Source organism: Dasypus novemcinctus, chromosome 5, assembly GCF_030445035.2.
Source record: "Dasypus novemcinctus isolate mDasNov1 chromosome 5, mDasNov1.1.hap2, whole genome shotgun sequence".
NCBI lineage: Eukaryota > Metazoa > Chordata > Mammalia > Cingulata > Dasypodidae > Dasypus > Dasypus novemcinctus.
This window is the reverse complement of record NC_080677.1, coordinates 36,271,021-36,292,438: the sequence shown is the minus strand read 5'-3', so window position 1 is coordinate 36,292,438 and position 21,418 is coordinate 36,271,021. Positions and strand designations below refer to the sequence as shown.

Here is a 21,418-nt window from a genome sequence, read left to right as displayed (position 1 = left end):
AACTTCTAGCACAATATTGAATAATAATGGTGACAGTAGGCATCCTTGTCTTGTTCCTGATCTCAACGGGAAAGCTTTTAGTCTTTGACCGTTGAATACAATGTAGGTTTTTCATATATGCACTTTACCATATTGAGAAAGCTTCCTTCTATTCCTATCTTTTGGAATGTTTTTTTGTCAAGAAAGGATGCTATATTTTTTCAAATGCCTTTTTTGTATCAATAGAGAGGATTAATGATTTTTCTATTTCATTTTATCAATGTGGTTTATTACACTAATTGATTTTCTTGTATTGAACCACCCTTGCATACCTGGGCTAAAACCCACTTGATCATGGTGTATCATTCTTTTAATTCAGTTTGCAAGTATTTTTTTGAGGATTTTTGCATCTATATTCATTAGACATATTGGTCTATAATTTTCTTTTTTTGTAGTATCTTTAGGTGGTATTGATATTAGGGTGATTTTGGCTTCATAGAATGAGTTTGATAGTGTTCTTTCCTATTCAATTTTTTGGAAGAACTTGAGCAAGATTAGTATTAGGTCATCTTGGAATGATTGGTAGAATTCACCTGTGAAGCCATCTGGTCCCTGGCTTTTCATCTTTGAGAAATTTTTGATAATTGTTTCAATCTCTTCAGTTGTGATTGGTTTAAGGTCTTCTGTTTCTTCTAGGGTCAGTGTAGGTCGTTCGTATGTTTCTAGGCATTTGTCCATCTCGCCTACGTTTTCAAGTTTTTGGCATACTGTTGTTCGTAGTATCCTCTTACAATCTTTCATTTCTGTGGGGTCAGTGGTAATATCCCCCTTCTCATTTCTGACTTTATTTATTTGCATCTTTTCTCTTTTTTTCTTTGTCATTCTAGTTAAGGGTTTGTCGATTCTGTTGACCTCAAAGAGCCAAATTTTGGTTTTGTTGATTCTCTCTGTTGTCTTTTTGTTTTCAATTTCATTTATTTCTGCTCTGATCTTTACTATTTCTTTCCTTCAGCTTGGTTTGGGATTGGTTTGCTGTTCTTTTTCTTGTTCTTCCAGGTGTGTAATTAGGTATTCAATCCTAGCTCCTACATTAAAAAAAGAAGAAAATCTTCTTTAATGTAAGCATTGAGGGCTATAAATTTTCCTCTCAGCACTGCCTTTGCAGTACCCCATAGGTTTTGGTAAGTTGTGTTCTCATTTTCATTCATCTCAAGATATTTGCTGAATTCTTCTTTGACAGACTGGTTATTTACGAGTATTTAATCTCCATGTATTTATGAATTTTCCCTTTTTCCATCCATTGTTGATTTTCAGCTTCGTTCCACTGTGATCAGAGAAAGTGTTTTTTACAATTTCTGTCTTTTTAAATTTATTGGGACTTGTCCCGTGACTCAATATATGGTCTATCTTGGAGAAAGATCTATGAGCACTTGAAAAGAATGTATACCCTGCTGTTTTGGGGTGTAATGCTCTATAGATGTCTGTTAGGTCTAGTTTATTTATATTATTTAAGGTCTCTGTTTCTTTACTTACCCTCTGTCCACATCTTCTATCCAATACTGAGAGTGGTGTATTGACATTTCCAACTATTATTGTTGTAGTAACATCTCTTTCTGCTTTCAGCTTTGCCAGTGTATGCTTTGTGTATTTTGGAGCACTGAGGTTAGGTGCATAAATATTAGGCATAGTTATTTCTTCTTGCTGAATTTCCCCTTTTATTAATATTTAATGACCTTCTTCATCCTTTATTAACAGTTCTGCATTTAAAATCTATTTTGTCTGATATTAGTCTTGCTACTCCAACACTTTTTTGATTACTGTATGCATGGAATATCTTTTTCCAGCCTTTCACTTTTAACCTAGTTGTGTCGTTACATTGGAGGTGAGTCTCTTGTAGACAACATATATTTTTTTATCCATTTTATCAGTCTCTGTCTTTTATTTGGAGAGTTCAGGCCATTAACATTCAATGTTATTACTGTAAAGGCATTACTTCATCCATTTTGGTCTTTGGCGTTCTGTTGTCATATACTGTTGTCTGTCCTTTTATCCTCTAATTTACCCTGTCTAATAATCTTCATTTCTACACTCATCTTCAAGTCTCTTGCCATTTTTCCCTTTCAGACTACAGCACTCCCTTCAGGATCTCTTGTAATTCTGGTCTTTTGGTAACATATTCTATCAGTTTTTGTTTATCTGTGAAAACTTTGAACACACCCCCATTTTTGAAGGACACTTTGCCAGAAACAGAATTCTTGGCTGTCAATTTTTCTCTTTCAGTACCTTAATATATCACTTTCTCCTCACCACCGTGGTTTCTGATGAGAGATCGGCACTTAATCTTATTGAATTTCCCTTGTATATGATGCTTTGCTTCTCTCTTGCTGCTTTCAGAATCCTCTCTTTATCTCTGATATTTGTCATTCTGAATAGTAGGTGTCTTGGGACAGGTCTCTTTGGATTTATTCTGTTTGGGGTGTGTTGTCCTTTTGGATATTGATATTTATGTCTTTCATAAGGGTTGGGAAGTTTTCAGTCATTATTTCTTGAAATATTCTTTCTGCCCCTTTTCCATTCTCGTCTCCTTCTGGGACACTGATAATGCATAAGTTTTTGCATTTCGTGTTGTCATTCAATTCCCTGAGACCCTGTTCCATTTTTTCTCTTCTCTTTCTCTTCTACTGCCTTTTCCAGCTAAGATGTTCTGTCTTCCAAATCACTAATTCTACCTTCAAGCAATTTAGATCTGCTCTTACGTGCCTCTAATGTAGTTTTAATCTCATCCATCATGTCTTTCATTCCATAAAGTCTGTTACTTTTCTTTGCAGACTTCTAAATTGCTCTTTATGCTCACCCAGTGTTTTCTAAATATCCTTTATCTCTTTAGTCATACTTCCTTTCAATTCTTTGAAGTGATTCAGGTGAGTTGTGTGATTATCACGGAGTAATTGTCTTAAATCCTGTATATCTTCAGGATATTTGGTTTGTTCCTTTGGCTGGACCATCTTCCTGTTTCCTAGTATGGCTTGTAATTTTTTTGCTGATGTCTAGGCAACTGAATATGCTGGTAAATTTACTCTGATGGCCAATTTCTCTCTCTTGCCTATTTTTTTTTCACAGCTCTTCTTTGATATTTGGTTCAGCTTATCCTAAGTCTTTAAAATTTCCCAGCTAAAGTCATCAAAATCATGCCAGGGACTCACTAGTGGGGTGCAGATTTTCTCCCAGAATTTAGAGGACAGACCCAGGTGCAGTTTTGTCCATGCAATTTCCAGACCGGCCAGCAGGTGGTGTTTGTTGGCATGCCTTTCCACAGAGGTGAATCTCTCTCGGTTTCCCTTTGTTTTGGCCTGGCTGGAGCCAAGTTTCAAAGCAGGTTCCACTGGCTGAATTCACTGAGAAAAGCCCCCCAATTCCCCCTTCTTTTCCTTTGTAACACCTTTCAGGAAGGAAGAAGTCTGTTCCCCTCTCAGTCAGCTGCAGTGAGCCAGGGGTTTTACTCCAGCCTAATATTTTGGGGTTGGGGGAGAGGAGCCCTTACCCGTGGCTGGGAAGTTTAGTAACTTAGTTTGGTGTTTGGGTTCTTCCTCTCTCTGTCCCTCTCCCTCTTGGGAGTTGTGAAGCACTGTGCTGGTCTCCCAACCTCCAAAGCAGTTCCCTCAAAGAGTGTTGGCCATTTCTTTGTTGTTTTTGTAAGAGGGCTGAGCCTTCCCACCTAATCCGTTGCCATCTTCCCACAATCCTCTTTTAAAAAAAATAAAAAAAGATCAATTTTATTGATATATATTAATAAAGCATACAGTCCATCCAAAGTGTACAATCAATGATATGTGGTATAATCACATAGTTGTGCCTTCATCAATTCAATCATTATTAGCACATTTTCATTATTCCAGTAATAACAAAAAATTTACCACGTCTCAGTCTCTCTATGCCTCCTCTGCTGTACATAGCTACTATTCTGTTTCTGTCTAGTTTATGTGAATTTATATTTTCTATGGACAGAGTCAAGCAATATGTAGTCCCTTGGGTCTAATTTCTTTCCCTTAGCATATTTCCTCTTTTTTTCACCCTTACTGTAAAACTAATAATAATATAGTAATATACTACTGCCCAAAGTTTGCTTTTTTGTATTTTTGCCAGATTTTAATATCTTATAACGTTAATATACCTTTGTTCAGTAGCAAAGAAAAACATTCATATATGCTATATTACCATATTCATATTTCACACAAGGTTTCACTATACTATACAGTTAAATTTTTTAGCTCTTCTAGTAATACACATGACTTTTTTTTAAAAAAGATTTATTTATTTCTCTCCCTTCCCCCCTGTTGTCTGCTGTCTTTGTCCACTTGCTGTGCGTTCTTCTGCATCTGCTTTCATTATCCGGTAGCACTGGGAAACTGCGTCTTTTTTTGTTGCGTCATCTTGCTGCATCAGCTCTCCATGTGTGCGACATGTCTCCTGGGCAGGCTGCATCTTTTTTCACGCAGGGTGGCTCTCCTTACGGGGCGTACTCCTTGCATGCCGGGCACCCCTACACAGGGGCACCCCTGCATGGTACGGCACCCCTTGCGCATGGCAGCACTGCACGTGGGCCAACTTACCACATAAGTCGGGAGTCCCTGGGGATCGAACCCTGGTCCCTTCATATGGTAGATGGGCACTCTTATCAGTTTAGCCATGTCCGCTTCCCCACATAACCTTTTAACTACTGTCATACCCATATAATAGTACTCCTAATTACAAACACTGTCATATGCTTTCACTTTTCTATTAATTTCCAAAGATTAACAAACAAACCTTTTTACCAGTTCTGCTCAGATGAACCTGAGCTTTCCATTCTCTAACCTCATTCTATTTTCTGGTGACCTACATTCTAGTTATTAACTCCATGAATTTGTACAATATAATTAGTTTATAATAGCACAATCATACAGTATTTGTCCTTTTGTGTCTGGTTTGCTTCATTCAACATAATGTCCTCCAGGTTCATCCATGTTGTCATATGGTTCACGACTTCATTTCTTCTTACAGCTGCATAATGGAAAGGTTATTTTCATTAAATAATGTTATTTTGCTATGTAATTGGTTTCTTATTTTAAAGCAAATTAATAAATATTTTCTAAATTTTGAAGTTTTAATTTCAAATATGGTAAATACTGATATGTATAACCCAAATAAATAAAACTCTTTGGTATTCGTAATGATTTTTAAGAATATTAATGGGTCCTGAGACCAAAAGGTTTGAGAACCACTGCCCTTAGGCATCCATTATATATAAAGAATTAGCTTCTGTGCAGCTAGAATGATATAACTTTTGTACCCCCTAGGAGAGCTGAGAAAATAGTCAAATCCTTTTCTGTCTTCTGTTATTCAGATGAGAAATTCTAGTTGATCACAACTGGAAGGAATAAAAAGTAACGGAGGGGACAATGTTCCTTTAGAAAAAGTGGTTCGCTATTCTTAGGAGGTAATACTGGAGCTACGGGGACTTCCAGGAAGATGGAGGATTAGAGAGGCAGAGGAATCACTTCTCTCCCAGCTATGGCTGGAGGACAGCAGAGACTGTCTAGAAGACTGTGCTGGGTCTCAGGATACCAGGGGAAGGCAAGACATCTCCCAGAACAGACAGAGGCAAAGGAAAGGAATCTCTGCTGGCAGGAAAAATCCCATGAGTAAAGCTGCAGAAGCAGCTGCTGGCACCCATTTCCCCACCTTCAGAGCAAACAGTAGTCTGTAGACTGCAGCAGCTGCGGACTGAAAGGGGTTGCAAGGTTCCTCTTCTCTAAGAAAGGGGAGAGGGAGGGACACAGTCTACAGCAAATTCAGATTTGGCCAGCCACCTAGGTCTGCTGCATTGGAGGGGACACACACTTGCCGGCCAGGTAGGGCCCAGGACATTGTTGGCACTGAAAGCCAGCTGGGAGCTAAGGATAATTTGCCTTTTCAAACAGCCTCCCTACTGCCCTGGGCAAGTTGCTGAGGAGGCAGAGGGAGGGAAAGAGAGTGTGGCTGGACAAGGGAGAACAGTATCTGAGTAAGTTTGTTTGTGAGACTTGGCCAGCCCTGAGGACATTGCTTCTAAACCACCCACCTGCCCACCCGCCTACTGGGAAGTTATACTGAATGCTTTACGCCTTACACCTGGGGTCCAGCTGAGAGGTCTGCCAAAGAGCGCCATCTTCTGACAGACTAGAAAAGTATACAAAAAGAAGGGGAAAACAGTAATAAATAAAAGAGGCAATCAGGTGCCTTTAGTGTCCCCCTTTCCAAGGCCCTTGGAAACTGGCTGCACCCCATTACTGGGTACTTAGCCTGGATTTGAGCAGTTAAACAGTGGCAATCCTAAATATCTACAAGTTGAACCAAGAGTCAAAGGACAGTGGGGAAGATGGCGACAAGCTAACTGGCAGAGCTGAATGCTCTCACAAAAACAACAGAGAAAGAGCCAAAAGCTGACTGAAGGACCTGCTTTGGGAGTCAGCAGACCAAGACAGTACTACACAACTCCCAGGAGAGTGAGGGACAGAGATGAAGAAACTGAAAAGACAAATGTGATTTACCAAGCCCTACGGCAGCTGGGAAGGGCCTACCCCCCTCCACCGCAGATATTAAGTTGGAGCAAAACCCCTGGCTCACTATAGCTGACAGAGGGGAACAAACATCTTCCTCCAAGGGAAAAGGGAGGGGAGGTCGAGATGCTTTTCTTCAGTGAATTCGGCCAGCAGAGCCTGCTCTGAATCTCTGATCTGGAGTTTCAACACAGGAACGCAGGAAAGCAGGGACTGAAACACCTCCATGGAAAGGGGTGCTGACTTACACCACCTTCTGGCCAGTCTGGAAACTACATGGACAAAAACTTCACTCTCTCTCGTATCCAACCTCTGGGAGAAAATCTGTACCCCCCTAGTGAGTCCCTGGCCCAATTTTGAAAACTTAAGCTGGGCAGTTTTAAAGACTGAGAATAAGTTGAATCAAATATCAAAGAGCTGTGGGGAAAAAAACAATAGGCAAGACTCCTGAATGGAGTCGCAGGGAATTGAATGACAATGCAAAACACACAAACATTCACGTTATTGGTGTCCCAGGACAAGAAAATGGAAAAGGAGCAGAAAGAATATTTGAGGAAATAATAACTAAAAACTTTCCAACCCTTATGAAAGACATAAATATCAATATCTAAGAAGAACAACGTACCCCAAACAGGATGAATCTGAATAGACTACCCTGAGATACCTACTATTCAGAATGACAAATATCAGAGATTAAGAGAGAATTCTGGGATACAGATGTGGCTCAACCAATTGGGCTCCTGCCTACCATATAGGAGGTCCAGAGTTCACAGCCCAGGGCCTCCTGGTGAGGGCAAGCTGACCCACACAGCAAGGTGGTCAACACGGAGTCCTGACCCATGTGGAAATGCCACCCTGCGCAGGAGTGCCAGCCAACACAGAGAGCTGGCACAGCAAGATGACGCAACAAGAGACACAGAGGAGAGACGAAGACATATCAGAACAGAGGGAGTTGAGGTGGCACAAGAGAATGATCGCCTCTCTACCACTCCGGAGGTCCCAGAGCCTCCTAATGAGAATACAAGCAGACACAGAAGAACACATTGCAAATGAACACAGAGAGCAGACAATGGGGGAACCGGGGCAGGGGGGGAAATAGATGAAAAATAAATCTTAAAAAAAAAAAAGGAATCTGAAAGCAGCAAGAGAAAAGCAAAGTATGACATACAAGGGAAGCTCAATAAGATTAAGTGCCAACCTCATCTGAAACCATGGAGGAGAGAAGAAAATGATACGATGTTCTTAAGGTAATGTTGTCGCTCCCGCAGCCGCTTAGCGGGTCATGCTGCCCGCAGCGGTGAGCGCCGAGGTTAGTCACTTCGTCTCGGATGCTCCCCCAGGCGCTCCAACCTCATGGGGCAGAGGCTCTTGAAAGAGGGGATAGACTGTGGAGGTATTACACACACCACACAGCAACCACACAGCAAAGAGACTCTGGAGACTGCTTAATAGGAGGAAGCAAGTTCATTCATTGTAAGGGGGGAGGCTATTTTATACTCTTTTTTGAAGGATCATGTAAAAGGTTGATTGGATGATATTGAGTGAAGTGAGACGCACGTCAGAGCTCTAGTGCTTGTTGCGGTGCCCTTATTGGGTCTGTGCTCACTCGGTTTCAGTTGCCTTTTCCTGGAAAGGGGCTGGGTCATCACCCCAGGCGCTGTTTTGTTACTTATGGGCCCTTTATTTTCCCGCCATTTACTTCAGGCGCTGTTTTGATAGCTCTAGGCGCCATCTTCCTTTAGGGACTTTCCAGTGGGGGGAATTCCCACAAGGTAATGAAAGAGAAAAGCTGCCAGCCAAGAATTCTGTATCTGTGGGAAGCGGACTTGGCCCAGTGGTTAGGGCTTCTGTCTACCACATGGGAGGTCCACAGTTCAAACCCCGGGCCTCCTTGACCCATGTGGAGCTGGCCCATGCGCAGTGCCGATGCACTCAAGGAGTGCCCTGCCACGCAGGGGTGTCCCCACATAGGGGAGCCCCACGCACAAGGAGTGCGCCCCGTAAGGAGAGCTGCCCAGCACGAAAGAAAGTGCAGCCTGCCCAGGAATGGTGCCGCACACACGGAAAGCTGACACAACAAGATGACACAACAAAAAGAAACACAGATTCCCGTGCCGCCGACAACAATAGAAGCAGACAAAGAAGATGACGCAGCAAAGAGACAAAGAGAACAGACAACCAGGGTGGGGGGCGGGGCGGGGAGAGGAGAGGAATAAATAAATAAATAAATCTTTTTTTAAAAAAAAGAATTCTGTATCTGGCAAAGCTGTCCTTCAAAAATGAGGATGAGTTCAGAGTCTTCAGAGATAAACAAAAACTGACAGAATATGTTACCAAAGACTAGATATAAAGGGGATGCTGCAGCCTGAAAGGAAAAACAAGAGTGAGAGATTTGGAGAAGAATTTAGAAATGAAGATCGTTAGGAAGGGTAAACTAAAGGATAAGACAACACAATAGAAAAATATGACAAAAGAAAGCTGAAGGTAAAAATGGATGAAGCAATTACAGGTTTTCAAGTAGCCCTTCAAATCTGTCCAATGAACCCTGAAATATGGAAAGAAGACCTTTCTTGGGCAAGAACACTCCAGTAGCAGCAGAAAGTGGCACCGACGATTAAAGAGTGAATCATCAGCAGAAATAACCGGTTTCTCACCAGACAATTCCTGACCATAACTATGAAAGTGATGAGATTGTTGCTGTTGTGCAGCTATTGCTGAGAAACAGAAGACCACTTCAACAAATAAAACAATGGTTATTGTGTTTGCTTCTGACACTATAGAGGCTGTAACTAAGAAGATCGTGCTCCAACATCAGATGACTTTGGTTTTATCAAAGCCCAATGAAAGAAAATACATAGCATGAATTATTTGAATCTTTTTTTAAATTATCATTTAAAGTTTTAGACATAAGGACATTTATTCTAGTGAAACAGGGCAAAACTCCTGTTTGTATGATAAGTTTTTCAGATAAAGCACCTAAATCTAAATGGTAGCTTTATTGCATATTGTTTGGACTATGCTTTGATAAGTTATGGTTTATAGTTAAGATTAGAATTCTGAGCAAAGTGTTTTTGTGTATAAATTTAATTTAATCCAAATATATGGATGGATACATTTTAAAGACAGAACTTGAAAAACAAGTTCTTGAGTAGTAAATACCTTGGTTAGTGTTATTAAAATGTTGACTCATTGACTTTTGTTTTATGATAACGGAAATAAGCAGTTGCCTTCTCTCCTAGAAATATACTGCTGTTACTATTCACTCTGTTTTCCTTCTGTAAAATAAGTTTATCACAAGGCTTAAATGTCTTTAATATTCATTTTGATTCAAAGTTGTGGTTTTGTTATATGTAGAGTCTTTGAAAGTTCAACCAAAAATGCATGCAAATGTGAACATTCTGAAGTTTCTCTTAATTCTGATTTGTGCTTACGTTTTTGGCTTTAAAGAAGTTATAAAAATGGTGGTTGTCTCCTTCAGTATTAGATGTGTGAAGTACTAATAAACGTCACAATGATGGTTTTACTTTTTAGATTATTACTATAGGTAGATTAGTCCCTACCACAAGTAAGTCATTTTTTAAATGTGCGTTGTTTTAATGAGTGACTTTTACAGATGCGTTATAATAAATTATAATGCTACATTTTTTTAAAATAGTGGATGATGTGGAAGAGGGAGGGAGGTACATGAGAATCCCTCATACTTTTGATGTAACTTTTCTATCACTTAAAACCTCTTTAAAAATATAGTTTATTATTATATTTTTTTAAAAAAGAGTAAAAGAACAGTAGTAGCACACAGCTACTTAACAGTAAATCCCTAGGTAAGGGAGAGAAACTGAACATCAGAGTAAACTCAGAAACAGATGCCTAGACATCAGCAAAAAATTACAAGCCAAACTAAGAAAAAGGAAGATATGATTCAGGCAAAGGAAAATATCAAAGCTCCAGACAGAACACAGGACTTGAAACATCTCATCAGTGAGGTACATACAAATCTCCTAAATCACATGGAGTTGAAGGACAACATGGGTAAAGAAAGAAAAGACATCAAGAAGACACTGGGTGAGCACAAAGAAAAATTTGAAACCTTGGATAGAAAAATAACAGAGCTTATGGGAATGAATATTGGAGCCAAGCCTAGAATGAAGAAAAGGTATCAGTTATGGGAAGATGTAGGGAAAACATTCTCAGCAGTAGGAAAGTGCTACTGCAAAGGCCCTGAGATGGGAACCAAATTGCTATGTTTAAGGACTAGTAAGGCCTAAATCACTAGAGGAGTGAACGAGGGAACAAATAATATGACATGAGGCCAGAGAGGTAGCAGGGACCAGATCATGTTGGGCCTAATTTTACTGGGCAGCCATGAATGAGCTTTAAGCAGGAGAGGGGTATGATGTGATTAGAAAAAGCTCACTTAGGCTGCTGTGTGAAAAATGATCTGTTCTTGGGGAAGGGAGACAAAGGTAGAAATAGGGAGACTAGGAGATGATTGGAGATCATGAATGGATTAGTTATAGCAGTGGAGACAGAAGTGATCAAATTCAGATTCTGTTTTAGAGCTAGAACTGGCAGGATGCTGATTAATTTGATGTGGAGAAAGAAAGGAATCTAAGATGATTCCTAGGCTTTTGGCCTGGGCAGTTCATAAAGATGAAGAAAGTAAGTGGTTAGAGGGAATCCCTATTCTGAACTAGGTGTCTTAGAGTTAATATCTGGGTTACAACGAATTCGCTGTAGAAAATATTCTTACTATTACTTTTTATGCTCCACATTTTTTTTTCCTTCTTAATAAAAAAGTTTTCTTAATATAAAAGTTGCTGGGAGCAGATTTAGCTCAAGTGGTTGTGTGCCTGCCTCCTATTTACAAGGTCCCAGTTACAATCCCCATTACCTCCTTAAAACAAAACCGAATAAACCAGCTCTCATTCGGGAGCAGATACAGCTCAGTGGTTGAGTACCTGCTTCCCATGTGTGAAGTCCTGGGTTCAATCCCCAGTACCTCCTAAAGAATATGTGTGTGTGTGCGTGTGTGTGTATATGTTGCTATGTACAACTTGGGGGGAAAAACAGAAATAGGTAAATTTCTAAAAACCACCTGATACCACAGAAAACAACTGTAACATTTTAGCTTATTCCTTTCAAAATATATATACACACAAACCTTTCTTGTTTATACATATATATATATATATAAAATTGAGATCATAATCTAGTTTTGTATCCTACTTTTTAATTTTCAGTTAAAATTTCAGTTAATAAAGCACCACAAACTGGGTGGCTTAAAAAAACAAATTTATTTTCTCACAGTTCTCAAGACTAGAAGTTCAGAATCAAGGTATCAGTAGTGTTAGTTCCTTCTGACAGCACCGAATGAGAAACTGTCCCATGCCTGTTTTCTGGCTTCTAGTTATTGTAGGCAATCCTTGGTGTTCCTTGGTTTGTAGACACATCACTCCGATCAGTCTCTGCCTCCATCACTTTGTCATCTTCTCACTATGTCTCCATATCCTCTTCTCATCTAATGACACCAGTCTTTGGATTTAGGGCCTCCATAATCACAATGATTTCATCTTGAAATCCTTAGCTAATTATATCTGCTAAGTCCCTATTTCCAAATAAAGTAACATTCTGAGATTTCAGGTAGAAATAAATTTTTGAAAGACACCATTCAACTCACTACAATCTCTATTACTAATAATATTGGAATGAGAATCCTTATACATAACACCCTTTGTTTACCTGCCTAATTATTCCCTGGGTTTAAATCCTAGAAATTGTATTATGGGTAAAATGTGGGAACATCTTTTAAGACATTTGATGCTTAACAATTTCCCCCCAGAAAAATTGTACCTTTTTAATTCCTTTAGGAGAGTGTCCATTTTCCCACATCCTTAATCAATTTTTTATTTTTGCTAACCTGATAAGCTCTATTTTTAAATAGTATTTTAAAATTGAACTTTTTAATTTCATTTACTTACTGGCTTTTAAACTTTTTTTAAAAATTTACACATATTAGCTTATTTTTCTTATTGATTTGTAAGAGCTATTTATACATTAAGGACATTATCTCTTATCATACATGCTGCAAATTTGTTTTTTCCAATTTACCATTTGTCTTTTCTTTTTGCTGATGGTAGTTTTTGACATGCTTACTTTTTCCTTTTTTTAGACTGAAGTTTAAACATCTATATAGTCAAATCTTTCTTTTTATATCTTCCACTCCACTTAACCTTTAGAAAATTCTTTGCCAGAGATCAAATTATCATTCAACTATGTTTTACTCTAATTTTATACTTTTTTGAACATTAAAGATATTGTAGACTTTGAATTTTTCCTATAATTACAAAAGTTTTCTAATCGTTATTATCATGTTTTCTTGTCTAGTACCTCTAGCTTTACTATATTATCAAAATTATTGATATTTATTTTAAAGATTCCAATAAATTACTCACTTCAGGTTTTACAGACATTTCACCAGAAGAGTTGAGGCTTGAATACCATAACTACTTAAGCAGCAATAACTTACAGAGTTACGTAAGTTTGTTTCCTGTTCATCTCCTTCAATAATAGGTTAGTTACTGTTTTCTCTGTTTGTAGTTACTTATATGTTGGTAAAGTTGATGAAATCTGTAATTTTTTTTCAGGACAAGGCTATTTTTTATTTTCTTAATGACATTCTTTTAAATTGGTTGGTTTTCTAAAATGATGTCAATATATTTTGACTATAGTAATTAGGAATATCACTATTTTTATTACCAATTAGCCAGCAGTTAATCCCAGAAACTCTTTCATTATTTGACAAATATTTATTAAATCTCTGTTAGTGCAGACACCATGATGAATGCTAGAAAATCAAAGTTAAATGAGGTGCAATCTTTTGTACAAATTAATATTCTCATGTATCCATATTAAAAAATGAAAAAGGTACACTTAAATAATTTGGATGCATAAAGGAAGCTGTATAAACTCCATATATTTCTGTTGTCTGCAGTCCTGACCATGCATTTCAATTAGTAGATGTTAAACTCCCATCCAAATATAACTAATTTGGCACCTCCAAGTACTTGTAGTTCTTAACCCAGTAATACAAGAAGTTAGAGAGCAAGGAATGGGGCAACAGCTGGCATATTTTGGAAAATAAGGGCAGATCAATGCAAATCTTACAAGTTATGGGCCATAAAAATATTTTATAAATTTTTTGTGCTTTTGGAGAATGAAGGTATGAAATTGTTATTAGAGAGATTAGCTTAAATACCCAATACTGATTCAGTATTTTTCTCTTTACTTTCTTCAGCTAAATTCTCTCCAACAGTTAATAAGTCAATGGAAGAACAGGGTAAATGAATTAAAAAATCTAAATATATCAAATAAAGTAGCCTTGGTGAGTATATCTTTTACTTTTTTGCAGAGGATATTTGATTTTGGATTTAGAAATCAAAGCAAAAATTCTTTAAGAATTATGATACACACATTCTCAAGAACTGTATCATCATTTAGAGTGAACATCCAGGAATTGTCTTCTCCCTGTTCCTTGGTCAGAAAAGCCCAGATTGAGAAGAAATTGCTTTGAAAAATTATATGAATGCACAATCAGACTAATGTATACATTTGTCATAACTGAAGGACACTCGCCATATGTTCCTTGTCATATACAGAAATGCCTTTGAGAGATAAATACCCACTTGTCTTAAAAGTTATGTTGTCCTGACTGTAGCATGTCCATTATCTCTGTCAATAAAGTTCTGATTTTTTTCACCCCCATACAAAGACCTTAAAATTAAAAAAAAAAAAAGCATGACATTTGTATTTTGAATTTAATATTTCCAGTTTCCTTGACAGTTTATGTCTCTACTATCCAAAAAAGGTTAGGAACGTATTCTTTTCTTAAATAAAGTAAATGAATGTTTGACAGTCTCAGCACCTGCCCATTTCTTAATTATGTGTTTCCTAAATAACTAGATTCTTGTGTGAGCTAATTACTTTCACTTCAAATTTTGCAATGCCATTTTAATTTAGTAAGACTTTGTGGAAGTCTTTTGTCCCTAGGAGAGAAGTGGCCCGCTGTCAACATTAGTGAGAGCTGACATAGAAGGAATAAGTGAGTGTGAAGAGCTGTCAGAACTTCCTCTAGGGCTGGGAGTTCCTCCCTCTTTGCTAGCTTTTCAGGGGTCCCTCCATGGGTTAAGCTCTGGAACAACCTACCACAGCTGGGTTAGCAGGTATCAGTGGTTCATTCCTCGTTTTATTGCTGAATAGTAATCCATTGTCCAGATATACTATACTTTGTTTATTCCTTTACCTGTTGATGAACATTACACTGAGGGAAAAAAAAGAGTACATACTATATGATTCCATTTATATAATACTCTAAAAAAGACAAATCTCTTCTATAGTGATAGAAAGCAGAATAATGGTTGCTTGGAGCCAGGGTTTGGGAGGGGATTCACTGAGAAGGGGCACAAGGGAAATTTTAGGAGCGATGGAAGTGTTCTAAATCTTGATTGTGGTGGTAGTTATGTTTGTTAAAACTCATTGAAATATATACATAAAATGGGTGTGTTTATTGTATGTAAATTGTACCTCAAAGTTGATTATTTAATAATGCTCTTGAAGCTTCCAGTTGAGGGAAATTCATATCTAGTTGGGCTGATTAGGAAAGGCTTCTTGGAGGGAAAGAGTAAGTGAAATGAGCACCTTGAAAGAGGGATTAAGATTTCAGTACGCAGAGATGAAAGAAATTTCTAATTCAGACAATAGCAAGAGCATGGAGTATTTTCAGGGAATAGCAAATGTTTAAATTATTCCAATTCAAGCATTAGAGTAAGTATCCTATAAAAGTCTCATTGCCTAATATCTAGGTTTCTTGATAAATGCAAATCTAGCCTAATGATTATAGACAATAAAATGTACTATTAAAAATAGTTTTCTGATTTTAATATATGTTCACGGTAGAAATTTAACAAGTATAAAAAAACAAAAATGAAGTTAAAATCACCATAATTGCACCCGCCAGTCACAATAATCTTAACTTATTGGTATTGATGCATATCTTTCTATGGCTTATTCATATTATTAATAGTTGAGATTATGTCATTTATACACTACTGTACCCTACCCTCTTCAGCAGCATAGTAGGAGCATTTTCCATGTCTAACATGAAAAACTTTATATTTTTAAATGCAGATTTTAAAAATTGAATTTGTTGATAAAGTATATAGAAAAGGTACTTGAAAATTATTCATTTTGTACTTTATTATTTGCATACTCTTTTTAAAGCTCTTTGATGTAAATGATGGAGTAAATCAAGCAGCACCTACCTTTGGATTTGGCAGTGGGCAAGCAACAGCATTTGGATCACCAAGTAAGTGATAAAGTAATTCAAGACTTCATTGATTTAGAAAAATAGTGTTTTATAATTTTCAAGTTCTAAAACCTTTAAAGTATGTTAAGTGCCATTTTAAATCATCCTTGCAAATTCTAGCACCTTCCATTATGAAGCCTCAAAGAACTTGGCTCATCAGACATTGGTGAAAGTAGAGCTAAAATGGACATGTTCTTTGAAAAACAGTATGGCTCAGGCTTTGGAAATACATTTTAGGGATTGTCTTTCATGAGTTTCATAGGAATAGGTAATGATGGTTGCAGTCCCAGCTGTGTAAATTTTCTTGTCACTGTGAGCATCAGCCTATTATTGAAGCAACAGCTTCAATGAGATGGTGTGACGAGTCTACTCCCTAAGCCCTGATGTTTTTAAAGCTGCCCCCATTCTCCCTGAATGAAGGGTAACTGCACTAAGAATAAGATTGGTAGCAGAAAATATAGGACAACAAGGTTTAACTGGGTTATGGCAGAAATTTTTTTAAAAATGGGAGTAATATGACTCCATTTTTTTTACTTTTTTCTTTTACTTTTTTCCGGCTTTGTAGGTTTTCCAGCGAACAGCAGCAGTACTGATAAACCTCAGAATTTTAGTTTTAAACCGAACTCTGGATTTGTCACTGCCCCTTCAGGAGGCCCTTCTGTGTTCGGGAATCCTCCAGCATTTGGAGCTACAGCCGCTGCCAGTTCTGCCATTACTACATCCACTCCAACTTTTGGATTTGGGAAGCCTGAAATCACATCTGCTTCTTCATTTTCATTTAAAAGCCCTGCAGCTTCTGGTTTGGGATCACCCAGATTTTCAGGATTTCCAACTTCTTTGGCTGCTGGCCCTGTAGGCGTTCCAGCAGTCCCAGGCTTTGGAAGCTGCAGTTCCATGGCTGCTTTTGGTAATCCAGGCTCCCAGTCTAACACTGCTTTTTCTAAGCCATCTAATAACATCTTTGGAAATAGCAACATATCCTCTTCTCTCCCAGTCTCAAATGGCAGCACCACAACAGATAATGTATTATTCACACCCAAGGATCAACTAACAGCAGAAGAACTGGAACAATTTCAATCCAAGAAATTTTCTCTGGGAAAAATTCCATTAAAGCCACCACCTTTGGAGCTTATAAACATTTAGAAGAGCAATAGTTGCATACAGAGAAGAACTGCTTTTAAAATTAAACTTTACATGATGCATAGAAAAAAGGAGATATTTATACATACATATACACACACAGTGCATATATTTATTCATAAAGAAATAAGCTTTCAATTGTAATTTTAGGGGTTTTCAAGTTTAACTTTTTTTCTTGAGAAAAATTAAATAAAACATAACAAGCAAGCAAGAGAATTTTTTTACAGTAATTATAAATGGACCTGAAAAAACAAGTCATTGTGCACTTGAATAAAGTATTTTCTCAGTTCACAAAAATTTACTATTTCACCCTTTAAAGTTGCACCTTTAATTTCTTTTTAAGGAAGGAGGTAATTTCTGGAACCATTAGGGAAAAAAATCAACTATCTAGTCCATTTACAAAATAAAGATAAATAGTACCTCATGTTAAAGACTCAAAGAGATAAACAGTTTTTAATCTAAAGGATTACAAGCTTTATTTTTGGAACTATGAGATAATTTTTCTCCTCTTAGTTTTGGCAGTCTCAGGCCACGATTTGGATTTTCTTCCACAACTAGTATAATTTTTACCTTGGCCTAATTTTTATATAATTATTTTTATTTTTCCCATTATCCTATCATATGAATGTCCAAGAACCACTACCTCCTGGGTTTACCCAGTGAGGCAAGAAGCAATTCTAGGAGAGGTGGTCTAACTGAAAGGCATATTGCAAAATAAGCAGAAATGGCCAGCTGTGGCAATACCTGTACCTAGGACCTAGAACACAATGACTCAGAACTTGTTTTAACTAGCTTGATTATCTGATCACAATTAGAAAGTCAGAAGTATAATTGCTAAGAGTTGATTAGGAAGTGAGAGAAAGCAAGGTGCTATTAAGGAAAGAAAACTTTTTTAAAAAGCCTAAAATGTGGAATGGATGTGACTCAAGCAGTTGGGCACCTGCCTCCCAAACAGGAGGTCCCAGGTTCAGTTCCTGATGCCTCCTAAAGAAGACAAGCTTGATGCAATGAGCAGACACAACAAGCAGGGAGTGCATTTGGCGCAAGCAGTTGGGCACCCACCTTCCACATGAAAGGGCCCAGGTTCAGTTATGTATGTTTACAATTTCTTTTGTATGTTCCTAGACACGGGAAGAACATTGCAGAAAAAATTGTAAACATACATAAAAAGATAACAAATCTTACAGTGATGAAAGACAATGCAAGAAATTAAAGATATGCCCAAAAAAGGATTAAAATGATTACAATACACAGTATCATTCATAATAGCAAAATAATTCTATCTAAAGTGCCCAGCAACAGAAAATCTAATTGTGGTATTTGCATATTGGAATTCTAAAAAGCCTTTGTAAATGACTAGAAGAAAATGTAATAATTTGGAAAAATTTTCATTCTGTAGGCTGTGGACAAAAGCCTGTTAGGAAATAGCATGTACAGTGTAGTCCAGTTTGGGGGACAGGAACATATTCATAGGGGAAATGCACCTAAAAGTTAAGCTTAAAGAACTTTTCACTACATGCCAGACATTGTTCTAAGCACTTTTTTTAAGCTACATTTAACTAATTTAATCCTCACAGCCCTATGAGCTAATTGCTATTTCATCATCCTCATTTCCAAAGAAGAAAACCAAGATTTGGTCATTCAAGTAGCAAATGGTTGAATTGGAATTCGAACACAGGACTTAGAAGTCCATGCCTTTATCCACTACATTGTATTAGTTGGTCAGATTGTGGGTAATTTTTCTTTCTTTTTGGTTATCAGTTTTTTCTACAGTATATATGTATTACCTTTGAAAAATGTTTCCTCCATGTTTCCTTATACGGGTGTATTTGGGGGATGGAGCATAACATCTTTAGATGGCAAAGGCTTAATTTTAGCTGGGTGACTTACTTAAGTGAAATTCTTCATTTTCATAAGATTCAAGAAAAACGTACTCAGAAGATACAGACTTCTTTTTTTTTTTATCGATTTTGTAAAAATATTACATTAAAAAAATATATATGAGGACCCATTCAACCCCACCCCCCCCACCCCCCCACTCTCCCCCACCCCCCCCCAGCAACACTCATTCCCATCATCATGACACATCCATTGCATTTGGTAAGTAAATCTCTGGGCACCTCTGCACCTCATGGTCAGTGGTCCACATCATGGCCCATACTCTCCCCCATTCCATCCAGTGGGTCCTGTGAGGATTTACAGTGTCCGGTGATTGCCCCTGAAGCACCATCCAGGGCAGCTCCAAGTCCCAAAGATGCCTCCACATCTCGTCTCTTCCTGCCATTCCCCATACCCATTAGCCACCATGTCCACTTTTCCTACTCCAATGCCACCTTTTCTCTGTGGACATTGGATTGGTTGTGTCCATTGCACCTCTATGTCAAGAGGAGGCTCAGATTCCACATGGATACTGGATGCAATCCTCCCGCTTTCAGTTGTAGGCACTCTAGGCTCCATGGTGTGGTGGTTGTCCTTCTTCAACTCCATCTTAGCTGAGTGAAGTGAGTCCAATAAATCAGATTGTAGGTGCTGGAGTCTGTTGAGGCTCAGGGCCTGGCTATCACATTGTCAGTCCAGAGATTCAGATCCCCTAAATATATCTTAAACCCCAACACCAACTACAACTCCAGCACAGTAGCATGAAAGTCTTATGAAGAGAGATCCCATCTGAGTCCAGATTCATCACGCATAAACACCAGCTCCAACGAAGGGCCATCTGACATGGCAGTTAACCCCATCTGCCATGACCATAGCACTCATGGGTCTCTTTAGCCCTCAAGGGAACCAATACCTGGGGGTTGTATCTACTTTATCTGTCTCTTAGACTCTGCTCAGTTGTGCATAAGGGCAATCCTTCTGACAGCCTCCAGACTCTTTTTTAGAGACTCATAGCCATATAAACTCATTTCTCCTTTCCATTTCCCCCTTACATTAGGTCAAACAGCATTTTTTTTTAAAGATTTATTTATTTATTTTTAATTTAATTCCCCTCCCCTCCCCCCGTTGTCTGTTTTCTGTGTCTTTTTGCTGCGTCTTGTTTCTTGTTTCTTTGTCCGCTTCTGTTGTCGTCAGCGGCACGGGAAGTGTGGGCGGCGCCATTCTTGGGCAGGCTGTTCCCTCCTTCGCGCTGGGCGGCTCTCCTTATGGGTGCACTCCTTGCGCGTGGGGCTCCCCTACGCGGGGGACACCCTGTGTGGTGCGGCACTCCTTGCGCGCATCAGCACTGTGCATGGGCCAGCTCCACACGGGTCAAGGAGGCCCGGGGCTTGAACCGCGGGCCTCCCATGTGGTAGACGGACGCCCTAACCACTGGGCCAAAGTCCGTTTCCCATCAAACAGCATTTTAAAGTCATGTTATTTTATGTAGACAGGGATATTCTGCTGATCCGCATTGAACCTTCCATTCAAGGTCATTTTCCAGTTGCATCATCAGTTGGTAGTTGATAGTGATCCCTCGGTGCCAGGGAGGCTCATCCCCGGGTATCATGTCCCATGCTGGGGGGAAGGCATTGCATTTACATGCTGAGTTTGGCTTTGAGACTGGCCACATTTGAGTAACATGAAGGCTGTCAGGAGGAAATTCCCAGGCACAATGCTGCTCTAGGCCTTGTTCTTATTTCAGGCATATCAGCTCACAAGCATAGTCATTAGCATCAGGGGCTCACTGTTGGACCCTCATTCCTTCCCGGTCCCCGCCGCTGCACCTGGGAGACTGTTGCTGCTCCCCTAGGGACCACGACAGAGCACCACCGGCCAGGAACCTAGTACCCCCCAGCTATAGTTTTTAATTGTTGCCACTATGAGTATATCCAAACATTACCATGCACCCTGGACATATGTCCTGTATAGCTCCCTGTCAGCCATGTATCACCTGTCAGTAGTATCCTATACCAGTATTCCTCCGTTGCCATTGTTGAACCACTCTGTGATCCAGAACTTCCTGAAAATTGAAGCCCAATATAATGTCAGGATCCCTTACTAGCAAAATGGCATATAGCGATGGGTTGAAAGGTTAGATATAGAATACGTGTTGACTTGGAAAAAATTCTACATCCTATCTTTTTCTTTTTTCTTTTTTTTTTTCCCCCTAATTATTGAACTTCTCTTAACAAGAGCCCTAGACCACAGCAATTCATATATATAATATATAGCACTCACACACATCCACCACAGGGATACAGACTTCTTATCCCTTCTTCCCTCCCTAAACTTCCGATTATTTTTCTCTTGCCCTCACCCAAAGAAGAATCCTTAAAACAAACAATACTAAGACATTCATTCCACTGACTCGACTGTGTCCACTTCTTTTCTCTGGCTTTCAGTCCCATTCTTTCCACTTTTCTTAAATTTCCACTTTTGT

At 38.6% G+C, this 21,418-nt stretch overlaps 1 protein-coding gene across 2 annotated transcripts in view; it reads left to right on the top strand.

Annotated features, from left to right (window-relative positions):
* The window catches only part of NUP42 (nucleoporin 42), a 29,730-nt gene extending 10,732 nt beyond the window's left edge, over positions 1-18,998 (top strand). For both annotated transcript variants that reach the window (XM_071215121.1, XM_004461339.5), the window contains exons 4-7: positions 13,015-13,091; positions 13,852-13,938; positions 15,834-15,918; positions 16,484-18,998. In XM_071215121.1, the coding sequence (XP_071071222.1) occupies positions 13,015-13,091; positions 13,852-13,938; positions 15,834-15,918; positions 16,484-17,061 (827 nt within the window). In that variant the 3' untranslated portion in view covers positions 17,062-18,998. The remainder of the gene's footprint in view (positions 1-13,014; positions 13,092-13,851; positions 13,939-15,833; positions 15,919-16,483) is intronic.
* Positions 18,999-21,418: the final 2,420 nt, after the last annotated feature.